At 43.5% G+C, this 27,744-nt stretch overlaps 1 protein-coding gene across 1 annotated transcript in view; it reads left to right on the top strand.

The window, feature by feature from the left end:
• Window positions 1–27,744, top strand: part of rtn4rl1a (reticulon 4 receptor-like 1a) — a 224,865-nt gene that overhangs the window by 722 nt on the left and 196,399 nt on the right. The window contains exon 1 of the mRNA XM_014129631.2: window positions 1–27. This exon is cut by the window's left edge and continues 722 nt beyond it. Coding sequence (XP_013985106.2) covers window positions 15–27 — 13 coding nt within the window. The 5' untranslated portion in view covers window positions 1–14. The remainder of the gene's footprint in view (window positions 28–27,744) is intronic.

Here is a 27,744-nt window from a genome sequence, read left to right on the forward strand (position 1 = left end):
AAACAATCGCCGTCATGTTTGGAAGAGGTAAGAAAAAAATAATTTGTGAGCCTATATCGCTCTAGTAGTGTTTAAATCGGCAATTTGTTTTTGTATTTATGTTTGTGTGAATTTGTCACATTTACAGTGTGTTGTTGGGAATGTCTTTGACTATGATATGTCGCTGCATGGATTACGACAGTTTTGGGAATATCTGTTGTTGATGACCAACCTACAGTAGACTAGCGGTCTATCACGATTTGGAATGCATTTGGGATGATGCGTCTCCCCCTGTGAGGGGTCGGTATATGTGTAGGCTCTACTGTCGACTACAGTGTCTGAAATATCCAGGTGTATGTGCGCACTTGTGTGTGTATATCCTGCGTGCTCGTGTCTAGTCCACGGAAAGGTCTGCATAGAGGTGTGTGTATAGCTTCCCAGCTAGCACATTTGGTTCCTTGGAAGTTGTGGGAAACATGTTTTTGGCTTCACATTGGTTGTGGGAAGAAGCCAGCAAGTTTTATGACCGGTAAAATTGAAGTTTTTTTAATTTTTTAATTCTGAGAACAGAAGTTTGGTCTCTCTTTGTGTGGTGTTTCTCTTTTCGTGATGTGTGTTTTGCCATATATTTTTGTTGTTGTTGTTATTTTCTTATCCCAGCCCCAGTCCCAGCAGGCCTTATTGTAAATAGGAATTTGTTCTTAACTGACTTGCCTAGTTAAATAAACGTTACATTTTTTTTAAGTGAGTATGTCGCCTGTTCTGGGAAGGTTTATTTTTAGGTTGCAGGGAGGTTCTGAGAACATTTTACTCTGGTTGCAGGGAGGTTCTGAGAACATTTTACTCTGGTTGCAGGGAGGTTCTGAGAACATTTTACTCTGGTTGCAGGGAGGTTCTGAGAACATTTTACTCTGGTTGCAGGGAGGTTCTGAGAACATTTTACTCTGGTTGCAGAGAGGTTCTGAGAACATTTTACTCTGGTTGCAGGGAGGTTCTGAGAACATTTTACTCTGGTTGCAGGGAGGTTCTGAGAAGATTTTACTCTGGATCATTGAAGGTTTTCCTGGGAGGTTTTGCTCTGAGAAGAGAAATTATAGGATATTTCAAGTTTAAAAAAAAAATAACTTCCTTAAAACTTTAGCTAAATGTTTCAATAAAAGTTTTAGTAACACTGATAGCTTTATTTTTTATTTTATTTTTTACTCCAAGCACAGATAGGACTCATAGAAATATATTTCCTTCAGATTAATCACGCAAACATGTCTTTTTTTATTGTGACCCAGCATCAGTGAGATTCCAACCTATAATCTTCTGTTCTTTATCCATGGAATTAGTCCATGGTGCCTCCAAGGATGGCTCTAGCATGCCAATTATTTTATGGATACAAAGCTGTACATTTTCTTGTCTATTCAAACAGACCCCATTTCAAAGGAAATGAACACTCATTAAGATCAGGTGTGGCCAAATAGTGGGTGCGGCCAACACACCAGATAATACAAGAGAGTTGGATTGATGCTGAGAAAGGAATGTATATGTTTTTAAATAACAGACTTAGAATGTTCTCTAAACCTTACTTAAGTTTTTTGTTTTGAGTTTCCTTAACGTTCTCAGAACAATTTGAGAACATGACTCTAAATAGGCAGCTCTAAATGGCCAGGTCGCAATTGTAAATGAGAACTTGTTCTCAACTTGCCTACCTGGTTAAATAAAGGTGAAATAAATCAAATAAATAAAAAATAGAACCATCATGAAACCTGTAGGAAATGTTATGCTGAAGTACTGAAATACCCACAGAAGAAAGAACGTTGTTCTTAACATTCTCTGAAATATTTGAGAACATTCCCAATGTCAAACCAGTTGGAGAACATTCCCAGAACATTGAAAATCAAAAATCAAATCAAATCAATATGTATTGGTCACATACACATGGTTAGGAGATGTGAGTGTAGCGAAATGCTTGTGGTTCTAGTTCTGACAGTACAGTAATATCGAATAAGTAATCTAACAATTCCCCAACAACTACCTAATACACACAAATCTAAAGGGGTGAATGAGAATATGTACAGTCGTGGCCAAAAGTTTTGAGAATGACACAAATATTAATTTCCACAAAGTTTACTGCTTCAGTGTCTTTAGATATTTTTGTCAGATGTTACTATGGAATACTGAAGTATAATTACAAGCATTTCATAAGTGTCAAAGGCTTTTATTGACAATTACATGAAGTTGATGCAAAGAGTCAATATTTGCAGTGTTGACCCTTCTTTTTTCAAGACCTCTGGAAACCGCCCTGGCATGCTGTCAATTAACTTCTGGGCCACATCCTGACTGATGGCAGCCCATTGAGGTGTTTCCTGGCCATGGACCCAAAATATCGATGTTTTGTTCCCTGAGCCACTTAGTTATCACTTTTGCCTTATGGCAAGGTGCTCCATCATGCTGGAAAAGGCATTGTTCGTCACCAAACTCTTCCTGTATGGTTGTGCGAAGTTGCTCTCGGAGGATGTGTTGGTACCATTCTTTATTCATGGCTGTGTTCTTAGGCAAAATTGTGAGTGAGCCCACTCCCTTGGCTGAGAAGCAACCCCACACATGAATGGTCTCAGGATGCTTTACTGTTGGCATGACACAAGACTGATGGTAGTGCTCACCTTGTCTTCTCCGGACAAGCTTTTTTCCGGATGCCCCAAAAAAAATCGGAAAGGGGATTCATCAGAGAAAATGACTTTACCCCAGTCCTCAGCAGTCTAATCCCTGTACCTTTTGCAGAATATCAGTCTGTCCTTGATGTTTTTCCTGGAGAAAAGGGGCTTCATGGCTGCCCTTCTTGACACCAGGCCATCCTCCAAAAGTCTTCGCCTCACTGTGCGTGCAGATGCACTCACACCTGCCTGCTGCCATTCCTGAGCAAGCTCTGTACTGGTGGTGCCCCGATCCCGCAGCTGAATCACCTTTAGGAGACGGTCTTGGCGCTTGCTGGACTTTCTTTGGCACCCTGAAGCCGCCTTCACAACAATTGAACCGCTCTCCTTGAAGTTCTTGACGATCCAATAAATGGTTGATTTAGGTGCAATCTTCCTGGCAGCAATATCCTTGCCTGTGAAGCCCTTTTTGTGCAAAGCAATGATAACGGCACGTGTTTCCTTGCAGGTAACCATGATTGACAGAAGAAGAACAATGATTCCAAGCACCACCCTCCTTTTGAAGCTTCCAGTATGTTATTCGAACTCAATCAGCATGACAGAGTGATCTCCAGCCTTGTCCTCGTCAACACTCACACCTGTGTTATCGAGAGAATCACTGCCATGATGTCAGCTGGTCCTTTGTGGCAGGGCTGAAATGCAGTGGAAATGTTTTTGGGGGATTCAGTTTACAGTTAATTGCAATTCATCTGATCACTCTTCATAACATTCTGGAGTATATGCAAATTGGCATCATACAAACTGAGGCAGCAGACTTTGTGAAAATTAATATAATGTCATTCTCAAAACTTTTGGCCACGACTGTACATATAAGTATATGGATGAGTGATGGCCGAGCGGCATAGGCATGGTGGAATAGATGGTATAAAATACAGTATATACATGTGATGAGTAATGTAAGAAATGTAAACATTATTTAAAGTGGCATTGTTTAAAGTGACTAGTGATCCATTTATTAGTGGCCAGTGATTGGGTCTCAATGTAGGCAGCAACCTCTCTGAGTTAATGATTGCTGTTTAACAGTCTGATGGCCTTGAGATAGATGCTGTTTTTCAATCTCTCGGTCCCAGCTTTGATGCACCTGTACTGACCTCGCCTTTTTAAAAAATTTTACCTTTATTTGACTAGGCTAGTCAGTTGAGAACAAATTCTTATGGATAGTAGCGGTGTGAACAGGCAGAGGCTTGGGTGGTTGTTGTCCTTGATGATCTTTTTGGCTTTCCTGTGACATCGGGTGCCGTAGGTGTCATGGAGGGCAGGTAGCTTGCCCCCAGTGATGCGTTGTGCAGACCGCACCACCCTCTGGAGAGCCTTGCGGTTGAGGGTGGTGCAGTTTCCGTACCAGCCTTTGGTACAGTCCGACAGGATGCTCTCGATTGTGCATCTGTAAAAGTTTGTCAGGGTTTTTGGTGACAAGCCACATTTCTTCAGCCTCCTGAGGTTGAAGAGGCACTGTTGCGCCTTCTTCACCACACTGTCTGTGTGGGTGGACCATTTTCAGTTTGTCTGTGATGTGTATGCCCAGGAACTTAAAACGTTCCACCTTCTCCACTGCTGTCTTTTCGATGTGGATAGGGGGGTGTTCGCTCTGCTGTTTCCTGAAGTCCACAATCATCTCCTTTGTTTTGTTGACATTGAGTGAGAGGTTGTTTTCCTGACAGCACACTCCGAGTGCCCTCACCTCCTCCCTGTAGGCTGTCTCATCGTTGTTGGTTATCAAGCCCACTACTGTGTGTCGTCTGCAAACGCGATGATTAAGTTGGAGGCGTGCATGGCCACGCAGTTGTGGGTGAACAGGGAGTACAGGAGGGGGCTGAACAAGCACCCTTGTGGGGCCCCATTGTTGTGGGTCAGCAAAGTGGAGATGTTGTTTCCTACCTTCACCACCTGAGGGGGGCCGTCAGAAAGTCCAGGACCCAATTACACAGGGCGGGGTCGAGACCCAGGGTCTCAAGCTTAATGTTGAGTTTGGAGGGTACTATGGTGTTAAATGCTGAGCTGTAGTCAATGAACAGCATTCTTACATAGGTATTCCTTTTGTCCAGATGGGATAGGGCAGTGTGCAGTGTGATGGCGATTGCGTCATCTTGGGACCTATTAGGGCGGTACGCAAACTGAAGTGGGTCTAGGGTGGCCGGTAAGGTGGACTTGACTAGTCTCTCAAAGCACTTCATGATGACAGACGTTAGTGCTACGGGGGTAGTCATTTAGTTCAGTTACCTTTGCCTTCATGGGTACAGGAACCATTTTAGCCATCTTGAAGCATGTGGGGACAACAGACTGGTATAGGGAGCGATTTAATATGTTCGTAAACACACCAGCTAGCTGGTCTGCGCATGCTCTGAGGACGCGGCTAGGGATGCTGTCTGGGCCAGCAGCCTTCCGAGGGTAAACATGTTTAAATGTTTTACTCACGTCGGCCACGGAGAACGGGGGGGCGCAGTCCTTGTTAGCGGGCCGCAACGGCGGCACTGTGTTATCCTCAAATGGGCAAAGGTGTTTCGTTTGTCTGGAAACATGATGTCGGTGTCAGTGACATGGCTGGTTTTCTTTTTGTAGTTTGTGATTTCCTGTAGACCCTGCCACATATGTCTTGTGTCTGAGCCGTTGAATTGCGATCACCTTGTCCCTGTACTGGCATTTTCCTTGTTTTATTGCCTTGGAGGGAATACAGCCATATTCCCAGACCTCTTTCAATGGTTAAATGCGGTGGTTCGCGCTTTCAGTCTTGCAAGAATGCCGCCATCCATCCACGGTTTCTGGTTACGGTAGGTTTTAATGCTCACAGTGGGTACAACATCTCTAATGCACTTCTTCATAAACTCGCTCAACGAGTCAGCGTATAGGTCGATGTTGTTCTGAGGCTGACTGGAATCATATTCCAGTCCACGTGATCAAACCAACCAATCTTGAAGCATGGCTTCCGATTGGTCAGACCAGCATTGAATGGTTCTCGTCACTGGCACATCCTGTTTGAGTTTCAACCTATAAGAAGGTAGGAGCAAGATGGCGTCGTGGTCGGTATTCCCGAAGGGAGCGCGGGGGAGGGCTTTGTATGCATTGCAGAGGTTAGAGTAGCAGTGATCGAGTGTATTATCCCTGTGCGTAGTCAATCAATATGCTGATAGAATTTAGGTAGCCTAGTTCTCAAATTTGCTTTGTTAAATTCCCCAACTACAATGAATGCAGCCTCAGGATATATGGTTTCCAGTTTACATAGAGTCCAGTGAAGTTCCTTCAGGGCCGTCTTGGTATCTGCTTGAGGGGGAATGTACAGCGCTGTGACTATAACTGACGAGAATTCTCTTGGCAGGTAAAATGGCCGGCATTTGATTGTAATGAATTCTAGGTCGGGTGAGCAGAAGGACTTGAACTCCAGTATGTTGTTATGATTACACCATGAGTTGTTAATCATGAAGCATTCACCACCACCCTTCCTCGTCCCAGAGAGGTGTTTATCTCTGTCGGCGCCCTGTGTGGAGAAGCCCGGTGGCTGATCCGATTCCGACAACATATCCCAAGAGAGCCATGTTTCCGTGAAACAGAGAATGTTACAATCTCTGATGTCTCTCTGGAAGGCAACCCTTGGTAGAATTTCATCTACCTTGTTGTCAAGAGACTGGACACTGGCGAGTAGTATACTCGGAAGCGGTGGGCGATGTGCACGTCTATGGAGCGATGTAACCATGTTTTAACTTTTAGGAAACGTTATGTTAACCTGTTAGGGCTAGGGGGCAGTATTGACACGGCTGGATAAAAACATACCCGATTTAATCTGGTTACCACTCCTACCCAGTAACTAGAATATGCATATACTTATTACATATGGATAGAAAACACCCTAAATTTTCTAAAACTGTTTGAATGGTGTCTGTGAGTATAACAGAACTCAAATGGCAGGTCAAAACCTGAGAGATTCCTTTGCAGGAAGTGGCCTGTCTGACCATTTCTTGAACTTCTTTTCCATCTCTATCATTTACTAAGGATCTCTGCTCTAATGTGACACTTCCCACGTCGTCCATAGGCGCTCAGAGCCCGGGAAAAAACAGAATGTCGTCATTCCAGCCCAAGGCTGAAACACATTATCGCCTTTCTCAAGTGGCTGATCAAGGGACACTGGGCTTACGCGCGTGACCCCTACCGCCCCCGCCTTTGGGATTTTTTCCTCTGTTTGCCGAAAAGGAGATTCCCTGTCGGAATATTATCGCTTTTCTACGAGAAAAATGTCGTAAAAATTGATTTTAAACAGCGGTTGACATGCTTCGAAGTACGGTAATGGAATATTTAGAATTTTATTGTCACGAATTGCGCGCGACACTTCTTTACTATTTCGGATAGTGTCTGGAACGCACGAACAAAACGCCGCTATTCGGATATAACGATGGATTATTTTGGACCAAACCAACATTTGTTATTGAAGTAGCAGTCCTGGGTGTGCAATCTGACGAAGACAACAAAAGGTAATCAAACTTTTATAATAGTAAATATGATTATGGTGAGTGCTAAACTTGCCGGGTGTCTAAATAGCGAGCCCGTGATGCCTGGGCTATGTACTTAGAATATTGCAAAATGTGCTTTCACCAAAAAGCTATTTTAAAATCGGACATATCGAGTGCATAGAGGAGGTCTGTATCTATAATTCTTAAAATAATTGTTATGCTTTTTGTGAACGTTTATCGTGAGTAATTTAGTAAAATGTTAGCGAATTCCCCGGAAGTTTGCGGGGGTATGCTAGTTCTGAACGTCACATGCTAATGTAAAAAGCTGTTTTTTGATATAAATATGAACTTGATTGAACAAAACATGCATGTATTGTATAACATAATGTCCTAGGGTTGTCATCTGATGAAGATCATCAAAGGTGAGTGCTGCATTTAGCTGTCTTCTGGGTTTTGGTGACATTATATGCTGGCTTGAAAAATGGGTGTCTGATTATTTCTGGCTTGGTACTCTGCTGACATAATCTAATGTTTTGCTTTCGTTGTAAAGCCTTTTTGAAATCGGACAGTGTGGTTAGATTAACGAGAGTCTTGTCTTTAAATGGCTGTAAAATAGTCATATGTTTGAGAAATTGAAGTAATAGGATTTTTAAGGTTTTGAAAATCGCGCCACAGGATGGCAGTGGCTGTTACGTAGGTGGGACGCAAGCGTCCCACCTAGCCCATAGAGGTTAAAGTAATGAAATACCAGGAAAAGTTCCTTAAATGTGTTGAGAATGTTCCAAAGCCCAGCAATTATCCTGCACACCATTTCAACAAAGTTGTGGGAAGATCTAAGAAACATATGGTTCTCAGAACGTTATGTGCTAACTGGGTTCCAAGTATACTGTCAAATCCTGGAGCGTTTTGGACTGTCTTGGTGTCATTAAATGAGGTACCAGTTAAATAGTTTGGGTAGTTTGGGATTTTGGCAATGCAATTCTGGACTTTATCTACTTCCCTAGAGTCAGATTAACTTGTGAATACCATTTTTATTTGCGTCCAGGATGAAGGAAGTTAGAGGTAGTTTTGCGAGAAAATGCTAACTGCTGTAGCTTAGCACAAAGACTGGAATCTCCAGTAGACAATTGCGCAAACGCAAGATAAGAACTTCCTTCATACTGGATGCAGAGACATAAAAATGGTAACCTCAAGTTCATCTGATTCTGGAGAAGTAGAAAAAGTGCCTCATTGCCAAAATTCAGAACTATCCCTTTAACATACAGATGTAGGACATTCATTTGATCACCCTGTTGCATGAGAACTTTCCTGCAATTAACAAAATTTAAAATGCGTAGTGTATTTGAGGTTTCTGAAGTTTGTAATGTCCAATTTGAAATTTCAGACGTGTATCAACTCCTGCAAAAATGTCCATTCATTATAATCTTTATAATAATTCACATTTCCTGTTGCTGTAGGAGTATTTTCCTGCTGTATCAAATTGGCTCAAATTAAGATCCAACATCTGTAAGACCTCTAGCTTCATCTTCTCTCTCCCGCGGCCTGGTCCGCTCGGCTCCGTTCGGCGGGAATACATTTTTTTATCCATATCACACTATATTATTCTTTAAAATAGAAGATGGCTGCTGCACTGCAGTTTACAGTTATCGGTGTGTGTATGTGCGTGTGGGCATGTGTGCGCCTTAGCAGAAGCTTTCTGACATTCTCGAGCGGGTGATGAGACAGTGGCGCGAGGAACAGGCGCCAAGATAGTCCGGGGGCCGGGACTGTTTACAGAGAGAGAGCGGGAGAGACAGATGTATGTAGGTTTCTGTAAAGCTCCAATGTTGCTGGAAAGAATGTGACATTTGTAATGCTAGCCTACATCCGGTTCAAATCCAACTTCAGCACACTATTAAAAGGGTACACGTGTGTGTGTCTGTCTGGATAAACAGCAGCTTTGCAATTGCGGAACCATATCTCTCTGTCACAGACAAACACTCACCACATAAATTAGGTGAGTCATCATCATGTTCATGCTGAAATAGACTGACAGGCAATTATTCAGAAAGAAGCTGTTGGGTGACAAATGTATTGTACAGCTGAATGAGCTGCACTGAATGGAATGGAAAAGGTCTGCTTAACGTCAATAGATAGAGAGAATAACCTGGGTCTGACACACACACACACACACACACACACACACACAGATCATTATCGGTTAAGCCACTTGGTTTGGCCCATCTTCAAGCTGGATTCTATCCTCATTACTAATGAAACCATCTGGGCCTGCACTGGACTTGGGGGCGGTGGCTCTGTGTGTGGGCTGGAAGGAATAGGCCAGTGGTGTGTGTGTGCTTGTTTGTTTACAATACCGGCTGAGTTTCTTCCAGCCCACACACACACACACAAATATGATAAACGTCCGTATAGCTGTGTGTTTGCTGAATATGCATGCTGTCTGTCAGTAGAAGTGATGAAATGTGGTGTAATGTGGAGGTGGTTTGTCTATGATACAGTTCTCTGTCACCTTTACTTCACTACTAACACACAGAGAGAGAAAGAGGGAGGGGGAGAGAGGCGGGGAGAGAGGGGGAGAGAGAGAGAGAGAGAGGGGGAGGGGGGGCAAAATAACGGGAGAGATGGAGGGATGGATGGAGAAAAGTAACAAGATGGGCGGCAGGTACCCTAGTGGTTATAGCGTTGGGCCAGTAACCAAAAGGTTGCTAGATCAAATCCCAGAGCTGACAAGGTATAAGGTTGTTCTGCCCCTGAGTAAGGCAGTTAACCCACTGTTCCAAGGCTGTCATTGAAAATATGAATTTGTTCTTAACTGACTTGCCTAGTTAAATAAAAATAATAACGAGAGAGTTAGAGAGGGGGGGGGGAAAGAGAGGGAGCAAAATCATTATTTCGATAGAGGGACGGAAGGATGGAGAAAAATAGTGAGAGGGAGAGAGAGGGAGCAAAATAATGAGGGAGGGAGGGATGGATGGAGAAAAATAATGAGAGAGAGAAAATACAATGTTTATTTATTTTCCCGTTTGTACTTTAACTATTTTCACATTGTAACAACATAATGACATCTTTTGGAACTTCTGTGAGTGTAATGTTTACTGTTAATTTTTATTTCACTTTTGTTTATTATCCATTTCATTTGCTTTGGCAATGCTAACATATGTTTCCCATGCCAATAATGCCTTTAAATTGAATTGAGAGAGGGTAGAGAAAGAGATGAGACAAGGTCATATCTATGTAAAATGACTAATGAGCACCAACGTGAAGTTCATAAGAGCATATCAAATTTGGTGTCAGATAAATGAAGGCTGTATTTCGGAGAAATGAAGGCATAGATACATTTTTCAACCATTTTCCATCATTAACAACATAAGAAATAAGTAAAGGTTTTGATTTCTGGTCACACCGATGGAAAAGGGGTCTTAGAAAAAGGTATAGAAAATGCATGGAAACACAGTAATGTTGAAGTAAAGACCCCTGCACACTAATATCATCATTTATATTTAGTTTTGCAGAAAATATTTGCCTTCTGTAAGTTTAAAAAACATTGCCTTGTAATTCTGTTACCACATATCTTTAAGATATTCTCTAATTTCCTCTCCCTTATGAGGAGGGACGATCTGAAAGTAATAATTAAGTGATAATGCCGGTGTTTAGAGGATATATTGGCACGGGTGTTGTAGAATAATAGAGAATACATCAATTACAACTATGAAATAAAACAAATGGAATCATGTAGTAACCAAAAAAAGTGGTACAATACAGTATATTTTATATTTGAGATTCTTCAAAGTAGCCACCCTTTGCCTTGATGACAGCTTTGCACACTCTTGGCATTCCATGTGTTATTTCATAGGTTTAATGTCTTCACTATTATTCTACAATGGAGAAAATAGGAAAAATAAATAAAAACCCTGTAATGAGTAGGTGTGTCCAAACTTTTGACTGGTACTGTATATATACTGTATATATTGTTTTGAGGGGGCTTTTTACCCCTTTTTCATGATATCCAATTGGTAGTTACAGTCTTGTCCAATCGCTGCAACTCCCATACGGACTTGGGAGAGGCAAAGGTCGAGAACCATGCGTCCTCCGAAACACGACCCAACCAATCCAAACTGCTTCTTGACATGCTGCCCACTTAACCCAGAAGCCAGACGCACCAATGTGTCGGAGGAAACACGGTACAGCTGGTGACCGAAGACAGTGTGCATGCGCCTGGCCGCCACAAGGAACCGCCAGAGCGCAATGGAACAAGGACATCCCATCAAACCCTCCCCTAACCCTGACAACGCTGGACTGTAGTGACACCTCTAGCACTGCGATGCAGTGCCTTACACCATGCCCAAACCGGACGCGCGTGCACGCCCAAACTGTCCGCATGCGCCATCGTGCGCAAATAGATTTTGTCCCCTCACACCAAACGTGATCACGACATGCAGGTTGAAATATCAAAACAAACTCTGAACCAATTATATTAATTTGGGGACAGGTCAAAAAGTATTAAACATTTATGGAAACTTAACTAGCTAGCTTGCAGTTTCTAGCTAATTTGTCCTATTTAGCTAGCTTGCTGTTGCTAGCTAATTTGTCCTGGGATATAAACGTTGAGTTGTTATTTTACCTGAAATGCACAAGGTCCTCTACTCTGACAATAAATCCACACATTAAACAGTCAACTGAATCGTTTCTAGTCATCTCTCCTCCTTCCAGGCTTTTTCTTCTTTGGACTTTATATGGCGATTGGCATCCAACGTTCATAATACGGTGTATTACCACGACCGACCGACCTCAGTTTCTTTCAATCACCCACGTGGGTATAACCAATGAGGAGATGGCACGTGGGTATATGCTTCTAAAAGCCAATGAGGAGATGGGAGAGGTAGGACTTGCAGCGCGTTCTGCGCCACAAATGGAAGCAACTTCTATTTTAGCTCTTGACAATGCAGTTGCTCATTGGCGCGTGTGAGCAGCGTGGGTGCAATGATTGAATAACATGTATTTATTTTGCAACGCAACGCGAGCGGTTTGGTCAGCATGTTAGATCGCTGCGTCACTCGGGAGACCCTAATCTAAAAAAAAAAATTGTGAATTGCATGTTATAGAAGGTTACAGACATTTTTTTTTTTGAATTTCACTTGTTTTTGAGAAACTTACCCCCAAACAGCAATGGATTTCCTGAGTCTCATTCTGGAGATCCAGGGCGTCCATAAAGTTTTTTAAATTACATTTTTCATTTATTTCACCTTTATTTAACCAGGTAGGCTAGTTGAGAACACGTTCTCATTTACAACTGCGACCTGGACAAGATAAAGCAAAACAGTGCGACACAAACAACAACACAGAGTTACACATGGAATAAACAAGCGTACAGTCAATAACACAATAGAAGAAAGAAATAAGTCTATATACAGTGTGTGCAAATGGCGTGAGGAGGTAAGGCAATGAATAGGCCATAGTAGCAAAGTAATTACAATTTAGCAGATTAACACTGGGGTGATAGATGAGCAGAGGATGAGGAGCAGATGATGATGTGCAAGTAGTGATACTGGTGTGCAAAAGAGCAGGAAAGTAAATAAAAACAATATGGGGATGAGGTAGGTAGATTGGGTGGGCTATTTACAGATGGACTATGCACAGCTGCAGCGATCAGTTAGCTGCTCAGATAGCTGATGTTTAAAGTTAGTGAGGGAAATGTTAGTCTCCAGCTTCAGCGATTCTTGCAATTCGTTCCAGTCACTGGCAGCAGAGAACTGGAAAGAAAGGTGGCCAAAGGAGGTGTTGGCTTTGGGGATGACCAGTGAGATATACCTGCTGGAGCACGTGCTACGCGTGGGTGTTGTTATCGTGACCAGTGAGCTGAGATAAGGCGGAGCTTTACCTAGCATATACTTATAGATGACCTGGAGCCAGTGGGTCTGGCGACGAATATGTAGCCAGGGCCAGCCGACTAGAGCATACAGGTCGCAGTGGTGGGTGGTATAAGGGGCTTTGGTAACAAAACGGATGGCACTGTGGTAGACTGCATCCAGTTTGCTGAGTAGAGTATTAGAAGCTATTTTGTAGATGACATCGCCGAAGTCGAGGATTGGTAGGATAGTCAGTTTTACTATGGTAAGTTTGGCGGCGTGAGTTTTTTTGCAAAATAGAAAGCTGATTCTAGATTTGATTTTGGATGGCAAATGGCTCTCAAAAAGCTCTCAGTATCATGATTAAGTTCTTTAGAAGTTGATCACATGACATTTTGTCATACCGAACTTCATCTGCAACGTTGTAATCCATTTTATTTGAACTCGAGCGATAACTTCTGACGGGCGTATATTGGGGTGCATGCGTATACTTCAGAAGCACACTAGCCAGTCCACAACAAATGTGTCCACTGTAAACACAGAGCTGCTAGCTAGCTGCCGGTCGCTAATCTTCCAAGCTAGCTAATTCGTTTTTTATTTCAAACAACTACGCAACCAACATGTGTGGCTATGAATACGAGGAGGAAATGTTTGAATTTGCAGACAAGCCTTATTTATCTAAACTGGAATACACAGACGTCGAGCTTTAATAGATGGAGGAAGACAGAGAAAGGAGAGAGAGAAACGGAGCAGGCAGAGGCTGAGGCAGATATTCAACCAGCAGATGAGACCCGACTCAGGTCATCTCGGAACTGGTTCTGTACCTGTGGGCAATACCAAGCGATGCCCACTGAAGACGAGTGTCTTTGTTGCGCGAAGTGGGACCTGCTTATGCTAGCCTTGGAAAATCTAGAATTGTCTGGTGTCAAGACACCGCTGACCCGCGAGCCCACCTTACTCTGTGTAACCAGTGACAATGATTTTCCAGTCCTCCTAATCCCAGCAGTTGTAGAAACTTTTTTCCATGTGCCAAAAATAAACTGAAAGAAGAGACCTCGGCCAGAGGGACCTAATGGCCAGCTGTCAATAAAGTATGTGTGATAAATACACTTCCCAGCATTACGGTATTCATATGCTGTGTCAGATATGTCATCAGAACACTCACATGTTAATCAGTTGCCTACAGTTGTGTGATTCTGCTACCGCACAATATAGATTTGTGGCTTACAGAGTGGTCTTGAAATGGGGATTAAAAGGCGAACGACATGTGCCGTGATCAGAGACAAGTGTTACCCAGTTACATCGTCAGCACCATCCGCAACAAGTGCCGCTCACCCACATGTGTCTACGCTGGATTTAAGGAGACAGATGACGCCTTCAGAATCCTTTGAACAACCTTCCACCGATGGCTCATCACCTTTCCCTTCCCTTAGTTTCTCATTCGTAAATGTTTTGTTTGTATACTGCAATTCTGCTTTTAGCTGCCAATGTGTACAATATCAAATAGTCCTCACTATACAGTACATGCAACACATAGCCTTGAAAAATCCTTATTGACACCAGTGCTGTGGCTGTATAACAACCCCCCCCCCAAAAAAACGTTAATCGCTTCGAATTGTTTTCTGATGGAAAATAATACACTGTAAACGTTCACATTTCCAACTGAGGAATGAAGAACATATATAAGAGTTTTATTTCACAGATGAAATACATAGTAATATACTGACAGTATCTGTAGAAAATCCCCTCGGAACCCTCTCTCTGACCCTGGGAGTTTGTGATTATCAGGCTGATTCAAGTAGCTTACCATCCCCCAACCGGAGCCTGACTATTGTCTTGCAGTAGAGGGCAATTCACAGCTCCATCGTTAGGGAGGTTACTAGGGAGCCTTCTGGGAGAGTTCCAGAGATAGTCAAACTGTCTCTTACTCCCAGGGTCAAAGAGGGAGTGTTCAGAGGGGATTCTCTGCTGTGTCACAGCAGTACAGTGTTTAAGGTTAAGTTTAGGCATTAACTGAGAAATCTTAAGGTTAGGCATTAATTCAGAATGGTTAAGGTTGGGATAGGCTTAAAACAAAAAGCTCAAAAACAACTTCCTATCACTAGATTTGAAGTTGCAAACTTTGGAATCAGAGGCAGATGCTTATGCCCAACCGCCATCCCAGTCCACAATGCAAATGTCACATTTCTAAGAGTTTAAGGTTAAGTATAGGCATTAACTACAACGTTTTAAGGTTATGGTTAAGTTTAGGCATTAAGGCCGCCATCCCCGTCCACAACACCCTAGCAAAACCAAAACCTACTTGAAGGTAACAGGACTCACTGTTGCCCCAAGTGGCCGGTTTCCACTTCATCAGTTGAGTCAAGTAAGAGGTAATTGTTGTTGCATAGGTAGTGGTGCTGTAGCATTGGTTGTGTGTGTGATGTATGGAAAAAGACAGCTTCCATCTTGACAGAAGGCAATATTTTATTACCAAGTCTCCTGTGAACAACACACTCACCCATGCACACGCACACTGACACTGCAACACACACACACAATCACTTCAATCATCATGTAAGTTACTGCTACTCTGTTTATCATATATCCTGATGCCTAGTCACCTTACCTCTTTACATATCTACCTCCATCACTTCAGTATCCTTGCACATTGTAAATATGGTATTGGAATTGACCCTGTATGTAGCTTACCTACTTTCTCGTGTTTTTATTTCTATTGCTCTTGTGTTTTTGTTCTACCATATTTTATTTTATAGTACTACATTGATATTGATTAATGCATTGTTAGGATAACATAGGCTTTTCACTGTACTTGTGCATGTGACATTAAAAACGTGAAACTTGATGTGTGCCACATCGACTTGAGTAGTTTGCTACTATTCTGTAAATACAAAAATACATCCAAGTTGGCCTAAACCGGTTTTGAGGACCATTTATGACTCACTGCCTCGATTTGGTCTTAAGTAGAAAAATTTGAAATAGTGTTTTTTACATTGGATAAAAGTAGAGATGGTATATCATAACCTGCAGTTGAGGAACAATGGGAAAGTAATTCAGCTTTGAAAGTTGATCAACTTGTAACCCCACTTTTAAAAAAATAGCCCTCGAATGTTTTGGTACACCTACTGGAGAACTCTTCTTTATCGACACCCATTCAGCATCGTTCACAACCTCTCTAGCCTTAACCCCACCCATCTCTTTAAAGATTCACATGTGAAGCTATGTTTTAAACAGAGTGAGTAGTGTAGTAAACAACGACAGATTTCTAGACTAAAAGAAGTAAAAGTAGTAGCCGACAATAAGGAAAAACTCCAGGGAAAAATACACTTATCTAGTCCTTGGCCTATATCCTAATCTGACTTTGGTGCAGGTCATGTTGTTCTTCACATTACTGTCTCTGGTAAACACACTATCTCAAATCAAAGTTTATTTGTCACATACACGGGATACAGAAGGTGTAAACGGTACAGTGAAACGCTTACTTGCATATTTGCATAGTAGCAATATCAAAAATAGAAAGAGTCAATGCTAGTAGAGAAAGAACAAAATAATATACAGTTTGTACAAGAACATTATCAATAACCATATCAGTGATACTGGTGATAGGAGGTAACGTGGCTGAGCAGCAGGATAAAAAAATCAATAGTAGCAGCAACGTATGAGTACAATATTGCATTTCACTCATGCTTTACAGACCTAACTATAGCTAGACCTAGCCGATCAGGTACCTAAACAAAAGCTAGAGGATCTGAGTCATACAGAGGATATGTGTAAGCGCCATAAGCCATCTAACGTTATGAAAATACATGTTTTGTAGAATTATATAACAATAGCAAAGCACAAAACAACCTGAAAATAGCTAGCTAGATGTTTACCCTATTCTGAAACACACACTTGCGAGGCTGGCTACATAGGAAGTAGGGCTGACCCTTGTTGGTCGAACAAAGATGATATATTTTTATAATGGCACACAAGACACCTGTCTCAGTGGACTAATCCATTGAGGAGGCCGTGGGGATGCCACTGTCCAAGAAAAAGGGAAGTGTGGCTCAGCTGCACAAGGCATGTCTCTCTCCAGAATGCGCTCTCTCCAGCCATTTTGTGCATATTCATTGTTTCATAACTTCATTGTGTGCATTGTTTGCTGTGTCTATCAATTGTCCAGTGCATACATCACCAGTAGTAGCCTACATTTACCCCTGATTCCAATCATTTCTAATCTGCAATGCTTGTTTGGTTATGGTAATTTATGTTAAGGCATTCAACATATTATTACTACTACGATCGTTTACCATTTTCATTGTTGGAGTGGACACGTTGTATGCAGAACTCACAACCTATGCTAAACTTGTGAGTTCCATGTTTTTGTTTATTTCATTCCATTTCTGAGATTTGTCAATTTATTCATCATGTTTTGTTTGAAACTCTTCTGTCAATGTTGAGTAAGGGCGCGCACCTGATAACCATATAAAAGTAGGACTAGTCTACCTGGCCTGCGTGCAAATGTAGACATATAAAATGTTTCCATTTGGGGATGTCTGATAATAAGAAATACTATCTTAACTCACCACCACTAATGAACTGTGGACCTTCTCAAATAATGTTTTCTTCACCTCAAACAGCAATTAAACAAAGTCTGTTTTTAGAATCAGTTGAGAATGACAATAGTTCCTCAACATATTACAAAATATTTCCAGCTCTCTCTATTTTGATAACCACTGGCATGAAAGGGAAAAATGTAATGCTCTGGTCCAGTGTAAATGTCATAATATACCTGATTACTTCTTATCCCTTGCACAAATGCACAAATAGCCTACAGCTGTGTCTGGGCGGGAAACACTGTGGGCCCAGAATATTTTAAATCTGTTATGGCTAGGGGTTCCGCTAGCGGAACGTTTCCACAACATCCGGTGAAATGGCAGAGCGCGAAATTCCCCAAAAATTCTTCGAAATATTTAACTTTCATACATTCACAAGTGCAATACACCAAGCTTAACGTCTTGTTAATCTAGCCACCATGTCAGATTTCAAAAAGGCTTTACGGCGAAAGCAAACCATGTAATTATCTGAGGACAGCACCCCATCAAACAAACACATGACAATCATATTTCAACCCGCCAGGCGCGACACAAAACTCAGTAATAACGATATAATTCATGCCTTACCTTTGAAGAGCTTCTTCTGTTGGCAGTCCAATATGTCCCATAAACATCACAAATGGTCCTTTTGTTCTGTTAATTCCATCGTTATATGTCCAAAATGTCCATTTATTTGGCGCGTTTGATTCAGAAAAACACCGGTGCCAACTCGCCCAACATGACTACAAAATATCTAATAAGATACCTGTAAACTTTGTCCAAACATTTCAAACAAATTAACTAAATCCAACTTTAGATATTTTAAAACGTAAATAATTGATCAAATTTAAGACGGGATAAACTGTGTTCAATACCAGACGAAAACAAAGTGAAGCACGTTCCAGATCGCATGCACCTGGAGTGACACATGAAAATAACAGGGCTGCTTCTTCATTTCTCAAAGGAAAAACATCAACCAATTTCTAAAGACTGTTGACATCTAGTGGAAGCCATATGAACTGCAACCAAATGCCTCAGAAATCTAGATTCACATAGAAAACCAATTGAAAACAGAGTCACCTCACAATTTTTTTTCCTGGATGTTTTGTCCAAGGGGTTTCGCCTGCCAAATAAGTTCTGTTATACTCACAGACATAATTTTAACAGTTTTAGAAACTTTAGAGTGTTTTCCATCCAAATCTACCAATTATATGCGTATCCTAGCTTCTAGGCCTGAGTAGCAGGCAGTTTACTTTGGGCACGCTTTTCATCCGGACGTGAAAATACCGCCCCCTAGCCCGACGAGTTAAACAATGTTGCAAGTTTGCTAGTGCGAGTTTCGGGCCGACCCAGTTGATAGTTGATACAATGTGCAGGTTCTTTGCAGACAGATCATGCATAGCCAATGTGATTTATAGGATATTTATTTTTATCAGGACTTTTTTTTTAAATTGTTGGCTTCACTGCAAGGACGATCAGCTATCCATTCTGTCTCCCTGTAGCCTGTCTTAGGCATCTCACTGTACGGACATTTCAATTTATTGCCCTGGCCACAACAGCAGTCCTCATGCCTTCTTGCAGCATGCCTAAGGCACGTTCACGCAGATGAGGAGGGACCCTGGGCATCTTTCTTTTGGTGTTATTCAGAGTCAGTTGAAAGGCCTCTTTAGTGTCCTAAGTTTTCATAACTGTGACCTTAATTGCCTACCGTCTGTAAGCTGTTAGTGTCTTAACGACCGTTCCACAGGTGCATCTTCATTAATTGTTTATGGTTAATTGAACAAGCATGGGAAACAGTGTTTCAACCCTTTACAATGAAGATCTGTGAAGTTATTTGAATTTTTACAAATTATCTTTGAAAGACAGGGTCCTAAAAAAGGGATGTTAATTTTTTTGCTGAGTTTATTTGGGTGTTTCTGGAGCCTTTCCACAACAGTGGGTCGTTGGTCAAACTGCTTCCATAGGCAGGATACACACACACACACACACACACACAGACACACACAGTCTTATTGATAGCCGGTTGTTGAGGAGCTCAATTAAACATGGCTTTACTCTTTACTCCCCATGAAGAGAGGGAAAGAGGCTTAGCCACTTCACCTCTGATTACACTGCACAGTACAGCACCAGAAAGGAGGGAGGAAGGGAGGAGGAGAGAGAGGAGGAGGGGAGCGGGAGGGAGGGAGGAGAGGAGAGGAGAGGAGAGGAGCGGGAGGAGGAGGGGAGGGGGAGAGAGGGCGAGAGGGAGGGAGGGAGGGCGGAGGAGAGAGAGGAGCGGGAGGAGGAGGGGAGGGGGAGAGAGGGCGAGAGGGAGGGAGGTGAGGAGAGGAGAGGAGAGAGAGAGAGAGAGGAGGGAGGGAGGGAGGGCAGAGAGGGGAGGGAGGGAGGGAGGGCGGGCGGGCGGGCGGGAGGAAGGGAGGAGGAGAGGGAGAGGGAGAGGGAGAGGGAGAGAGAGAGAGAGAGAGAGAGAGAGAGAGAGAGAGAGAGAGAGAGAGAGAGAGAGAGAGAGAGAGAGAGAGAGAGAGAGAGAGAGAGAGAGAGAGAGAGAGAGAGAGAGAGAGAGAGAGAGAGAGAGAGAGAGAGAGAGAGAGAATAGAGAGAGTGTGCTTGTGTGTCGCTTGATACTCAGGGGAGAAGCTGTTGTCTTGGTCTGTATTGTAGGGTGTGTGTGTGTGTGTTGGGGACCCGAGGGAATAGTAATGGAGTAAATGTCAGAGGTGGAAACATTGAGTTATACACAAGGCAGATGCTTTCAGCCTGGCAGAAGATGGAGGGAGAGATCTGGTAGCGTAGTAGATAGCAAGGGCTTTGCTCTATGGCTGTGTGTGTGTTTGTGTGTAACCTGTTTTTCAGGCTCAACCTTTGAGGCCTGGGGACTGCAGCAGCTAGTCCTATACCTCCAAAGAGAGAGAGAGGGAGAGACCGAGGGAGAGACCGAGGGAGAGGGAGAGAGAGACCGAGGGAGAGAGAGAGAGAGACCGAGGGAGAGAGAGAGAGAGACCGAGGGAGAGAGAGAGAGAGACCGAGGGAGAGAGAGAGAGAGAGACCGAGGGAGAGAGAGAGAGAGACCGAGGGAGAGAGAGAGAGAGACAGAGGGAGAGAGAGAGACAGGGGGAGAGAGAGAGACAGAGGGAGGGAGAGAGACAGAGGGAGAGAGAGAGACAGAGGGAGAGGGAGAGAGAGAGACAGACAATACAAATACCTTTATTAACCTGATAGTTACATCATTAAAAACACAAACTTTACTTAATTTAACGGATTGTGGGTTCGATTCCCACGGGGGGCCAGCACAGAAAAAAAAAAAAAAGTGAAATGTATGCATTCACTACTGTAAGTCGTTCTGGATAAGAGCGTCTGCTAAATGACTCAAATGTAAAATGTAAATGTAAACCAAGCCCCCATCCTCGTCCACTGTACATAGAACCCCCCTGACGCCACACCCCTGATAAAACCCCATTGAATTGAAAGAGAGGGAGAGAGACAGAGAGAGATGCAGAGAGGAAGAGATGGAGAGAGAGAGTGAGGTAGGAGGTAGCGAGAGAGAGAACACCAAGTGGCTAAACTCTGGTGCCAAACACTAGGCGTGCCCTGGAGCTGTTGTCAGAGGACAGACTGATGGCCCCAGCCACATCATATTTGACACGGGCACAAATGACCTGAGGGCCCAACAGGAAAGGGTGGTCACAGCACTCAAGGGAGTGATTGAGTAAGCTTCTTCCTCTTTCCCCAAAGTGGTCATCTCCACCCTGCTACCAAGAAAATACTTTCACCCTGCTACCATACAGCGGGTGGATGCAAGCATTTCCCGGGACTGTGCCTCAAAACCTAATTTCTACCTGGCCCACCATTCCACCCTGGACTTGAACAGCCTTACGACCAGGTCCACCTCTACAAATTTTACCAGGACCCTGAATGGCGTCACCCTCAACCATAGCCCCAGCAGCTCACACAGGAGCAACAGAACAATGGACAACCCGGCCAGACCAGCAAGACCCCCTCCCAGACCTGTACCAAGAGGACCTACACACAGACCACAGCATCACCAGCCACATCCCCACCCCAACCAGCCTAGACCCCCCCTCCCTAAACAAACCCTGGCCACACCCTATTGGCTTGGGCTTTGTATAATTTGATTTACACAACATGCCTACCACTTTGAAGATGCAAAATATTTTTTTGGTGAAACAAACAAGAAACAAGACTGAAACAGGTTTCCCTCAAGAATTTCCCTGGTCCATCATTCCTTCAATTCTGACCAGTTTCCCAGTCCCTGCCTACTTCACTGTGGGGATGATGTTCTCGAGGTGATGAGAGGTGTTGGGTTTGCGCCAGACATAGCGTTTTCCTTGATGGCCAAAAAGCTCAATTATAGTCTCATCTGACCAGAGTACCTTCTTCAATATGTTTGGGGAGTCTCCCACATGCCTTTTGGCTGAGTTGAATGTATTTGGCAAAGGTGCATTTAAACTTCTGACTTCAACTGTATACAGACTCAGTGAGCCTTGCTATTGAGAAAGGCAGACCTGGCTGTATGACCATATTAGAGATGCATATTTCCCTCAGATTACACAGGTCCACAAAGAATTTGAAAACAAACCCAATTTTTGATAAACTCCCTTATCTATTGGGTGAAATACCACAGTGTGCCATCACAGCTGCAAGCTGTGAGACCTCTTGCCACAAGAAAAGGGCAACCAGTTAAGAACAAACACCATTGTAAATATATCCCATTTTTATGTAAATGTATTTTCCCTTTTGTACTTTAACTATTTGCACATTGTTACAACAATATATATAGCCATAATATAAAATTTGAAATGTCTCTATTAATTTTGAACTTTTGTGAGTGTAATGTTTACCGCCAATTTTTTGTGTATTTCATTTTTGGAGAGAGAGAGAGAGAGAGAGAGAGAGAGAGAGAGAGAGAGAGAGAGAGAGAGAGAGAGAGAGAGAGAGAGAGAGAGAGAGAGAGAGAGAGAGAGAGAGAGAGAGAGAGAGAGAGAGAGAGAGAGAGAGAGAGAGAGAGAGAGAGAGAGAGAGAGAGAGAGAGAGAGAGAGAGAGAGAGAGAGAGAGAGAGAGAGAGAGAGAGAGAGAGAGAGAGAGAGAGAGAGAGAGAGAGAGAGAGAGAGAGAGAGAGAGAGAGAGAGAGAGAGAGAGAGAGAGAGAGAGAGAGAGAGAGAGAGAGAGAGAGAGAGAGAGATGTGTGCGCTCCACCAGCGTAAACAGTGAGGTGAACAGAACAACAACATTTTAAGAATCGTTAAAAAAAACATACACTGAACAAACATTTCTTTGTGTCTTTTACTTTTTGATTTGTACACCAGTTTCAAAAAGCTGAAAATAAGATACTTTTGGTTTAATGAAAATACATTTCACAACAGTTTAGATGGTACAATGATTCTCTACACCAGGGTGGTCAAACTCATTCCACTGAGGGCCGAGTGTCTGCGGGTTTTAGTTTTTCCTGTCAATTAAGACCTGGACAACTAGGTGAGGAGAGTTCCTTACTGAGACCTAGACAACCAGGTGAGGAGAGTTCCTTACTAAGACCTATACAACCAGGTGAGGAGAGTTCCTTACTGAGACCTAGACAACCAGGTGAGGAGAGTTCCTTACTGAGACCTAGACAACCAGGTGAGGAGAGATTCTTACTGAGACCTAGACAACCAGGTGAGGAGAGTTCCTTACTGAGACCTAGACAACCAGGTGAGGAGAGTTCCTTACTGAGACCTAGACAACCAGGTGAGGAGAGTTCCTTACTAAGACCTAGACAACCAGGTGAGGGGAGTTCCTTACTAAGACCTAGACAACCAGGTGAGGGGAGTTCCTTACTGAGACCTAGACAACCAGGTGAGGAGAGTTCCTTACTGAGACCTAGACAACCAGGTGAGGAGAGATTCTTACTGAGACCCAGACAACCAGGTGAGGAGAGTTCCTTACTGAGACCCAGACAACCAGGTGAGGAGAGTTCCTTACTGAGACCTAGACAACCAGGTGAGGAGAGTTCCTTACTGAGACCCAGACAACCAGGTGAGGGGAGTTTCTTACTAAGATCTAGACAACCAGGTGAGGGGAGTTCCTTACTGAGACCTAGACAACCAGGTGAGGAGAGTTTCTTACTGAGACCTAGACAACCAGGTGAGGAGAGTTCCTTACTAAGACCCAGACAACCAGGTGAGAAGATGAAAGGAGTTTGACACATGTGCTCTGCACTATCTATTTCTTGTTATTTTTGCAACCAGGAAATGGCAGAGCGATTTCTGCATATTGCACTTTATTAAAAAAAAAGAAATCCTGAACTTAAATTTTTTTTTTCCCTCTTTGGGCTGGATATGTCAATGTGTAGTTTATACATAAATACTCTATGAGCAGAATTACCGTCGTACTTAAATTAGCTACAAAGTACCTAGTTTGAAAGCAACTATTTTCTGGAAGCTGTACGGTCCATTTTCTCGTAGGCCACCCCCTCGCAATTTGGAGTTCCAGCCATTCAGCTTTAGCCCCCTTGCCATTTGAGTGACAACTAGCTAGATGCACACAGAGCAAAGTGACAGAGAGAGAGAGAGCAATGATGTGGTGCCCATATGTTACGTATAGTACACCATTTTAAGGGAACACTTTTGGCTTGTGAGTGCTACTTTCAGAGCTGCTGGCTAAAAATACAAAAGTACCAGAGAATCTCTTTAAATAATTGATCAGTGTTATGATGGTGAATCGGGGTCTCCAGCTCCAAACAGCATGGGCCTTCTACTATTCTTCACTACGGACCAAATAGTTATCTCTCTCTCTTCCTACACCTTCCTCATTCCCTCGCTCTGCCTTTCTCTCCTTCCTCTGTTTATTTTCCCTTTCTTATGCCCTCTATATCCCTCACCTCTTCCTTTTCTCTTCCTCTCTCCCCTACTCTCCCTCTCTAACTCTTTCCCTCATTTTCTCTCTCTCTCCCTCAGTACTTCTGTTATACAAATATCTGTGCTGAGTGGAAGGGAAGGACTGAAATAGCTACCAACTCACACACTGTCCCTCTATAGCCTGTAGAGAGTAGCTTTGTCTTTCTTTCTGTGTCTGAATACTGCATGCCTCTCTCTTTCTCTCCTCCTCCCCTCTCTCCCCTCCCTCGCACTCTCTTACTCAGCATCTGGTAGGAAAAGTAAAGTGAATAACAGAGTTATTGGAGTGAGACCAGAGTTAATCTAACTCAGGACAATAAGTCCCTACATCACTGTCTGTCTGTCTTGACGTACCGTACACAACCACATCTCCTGTCCCCCTGCCTCCCCCCTGCCGCTTCCTGCCACCACCCTGACCCATTCTCTCTGTTTGGCCCTCTCCCTGTCCCAAGTCCTCTTCCTTTTTCATACCCGCACCCCTCCCTCTCACCCTCTCTCTCTGTCTGGCCCTCTCCCTGTCCCAAGTCCTCTTCTTTTTTCATACCCGCACCCCTCCCTCTCACCCTCTCTCTCTGTTTGGCCCTCTCCCTGTCCCAAGTCCTCTTCCTTTTTCATACCCGCACCCCTCCCTCTCACCCTCTCTCTCTGTCTTTCTCTCTCTCCATCTCAGGCTGCCCAGCTCTCTCTCTCACCCACCCTCCCTCGCTTTCAGTGCTGCAGTACAGACAGACAGGCAGACAGACAGAGAGAGAGACAGTAACAGACATACAGTGAGAGAGAGAGAGAGAGAGCGAGAGCGAGAGCGAGAGCGAGAGAGCGAGAGCGAGAGCGAGAGAGAGAGAGAGAGAGAGAGAGAGAGAGAGAGACTGTAACAGACAGTAACAGCTATAGCAGGTCTTATATAACCACAGCAGTGCATTAACCAGCCCATCTGCCTCTCTCCCCACAGCTTATATTATCCCTGCTAACAGTCACACACACACACATGCACATACACCCATTCACACACTTGCACACACACACACACACACTCAGAGGGATGAGGCTGACGAGAAGCTCTTGTCTCTGAGTAGATGTGATGTGTGACGCAGACATCATCAAGAAGGAGGGATCAGAGAGGGAGGGAGGGAGGGAATGATGGAGGGTGGGTATGATGGAGGGAGGAGGGATGTGACACTATTTGTTTTCTCTTCAGAAACAAGGAGAGAGAGAGAGAGAGAGTCTCTTACATTTTCTCTTCTCTCATATTAATCTTCTCAAGCTGTCAAAAGAACATCAAAATTACGATGACGCACGAGAGGGAAGGGAAGAACTCCAAATACATGTATCTGACTAACACTATGAATTCACATCAATCTAACACGGATGCTGTTTCGTTGTCAAAAATCATACTTTTAGGTTCTAGATAGGTCCTTTTTTTTCTTAAGAGTGCACATCACCAGATCAGGTTTGGTCATCATGTAAGGGACCAGATCCGGTATGGTCATCATGTAAGGGACCAAATCAAATCAAATCAAATTTATTTATATAGCCCTTCGTACATCAGCTGATATCTCAAAGTGCTGTACAGAAACCCAGCCTAAAACCCCAAACAGCAAGCAATGCATGTGAAAGAAGCACGGTGGCTAGGAAAAACTCCCTAGGAAAAACTCCCTAGAAAGGCCAAAAACCTAGGAAGAAACCTAGAGAGGAACCAGGCTATGAGGGGTGGCCAGTCCTCTTCTGGCTGTGCCGGGTGGATATTATAACAGAACATGGTCAAGATGTTAAAATGTTCATAAATGACCAGCATGGTCAAATAATAATAATCATAGTAGTTGTCGAGGGTGCAACAAGTACGTCCAGTGAACCGGTCAGGGTTCCATAGCCACAGGCAGAACAGTTGAAACTGGAGCAGCAGCACGGCCAGGTGGACTGGGGACAGCAAGGAGTCATCATGCCAGGTAGTCCTGAGGCATGGTCCTAGGGCTCAGGTCCTCCGAGAGAAAGAAAGAAAGAGAGAAAGAGAGAATTAGAGAGAGCATATTTAAATTCACACAGGACACCGGATAAGACGAGAAATACTCCAGATGTAACAGACTGACCCTAGCCCCCCAACACATAAACTACTGCAGCATAAATACTGGAGGCTGAGACAGGAGGGGTCAGGAGACACTGTGGCCCCATCCGATGAAACCCCCGGACAGGGCCAAACAGGCAGGATATAACCCCACCCACTTGCCAAAGCACAGCCCCCACACCACTAGAGGGATGTCTCCAACCACCAACTTACCGTCCTAAGACAAGGCCGAGTATAGCCCACAAAGATCTCCGCCACGGCACAACCCAAGGGGGGGGCGCCAACCCAGACAGGAAGACCACGTCAGTGACTCAGCCCACTCAAGTGACGCACCCCTCCCATCTACGGCATGGAAGAACACCAGTACGCCAATGATCCAGTTTGATCATCATGTAAGGGACCAGATCCGGTTTGGACATCATGTAAGGGACCAGATCCAGTTTGGTCATCATGTAAGGGACCAGATCCGGATTGGTCATCATGTAAGGGACCAGATCCGGATTGGTCATCATGTAAGGGACCAGATCCAGTTTGGTCATCATTTAAGGGACCAGATCCAGTTTGGTCATCATGTAAGGGACCAGATCCGGTTTGGTCATCATGTAAGGGACCAGATAAGTGAGAAGGTAAGAAAATAAACAGATTTCTGTGGTGGTGCATTACATGAGAATTGGATACTGGAGGAGTTCCTACACTTCACAGCAGCTGAAGGATTGGATACTAGTCACTGCTAGTTTCTTGGCAATTTCTCGTATGCAATAGCCTTCATTTCTCAGAACAAGAGTAGACTGACGAGTTTCAGAAGAAAGTTCTTTGTTGCTGGCCATTTTGAGCCTGATATCGAACCCACAAATGCTGATGCTCCAGATACTTAACTAGTCTAAAGAAGGCCAGTTTTATTGCTTCTTTAATCAAAACAACAGTTTTCAGCTGTGCTAACATAATTGCAAAAGGGTTTTCTAATGATCAATTCACCTTTTAAAATGATAAACTTGGATTAGCTAACACAACGTGCCATTGGAACACAGGAGTGATGGTTGCTGATAATGGGCCTCTGTACACCTATGTAGATATTCCATAAAGAAATCTGCCGTTTCCAGCTACAATAGTCATGTACAACATTAACAATGTCTGCACTGTATTTCTGATCAATTTCATGTTATTTTAATGGACATAAAATTAGCTGTTCTTTCAAATGCAAGGACATTTCTATGTGACTTTTGAACGGTAGTGTAAATACATAAATTGTTT

This window comes from Salmo salar, chromosome ssa11, assembly GCF_905237065.1.
Source record: "Salmo salar chromosome ssa11, Ssal_v3.1, whole genome shotgun sequence".
In the NCBI taxonomy this organism is placed as follows: domain Eukaryota; kingdom Metazoa; phylum Chordata; class Actinopteri; order Salmoniformes; family Salmonidae; genus Salmo; species Salmo salar.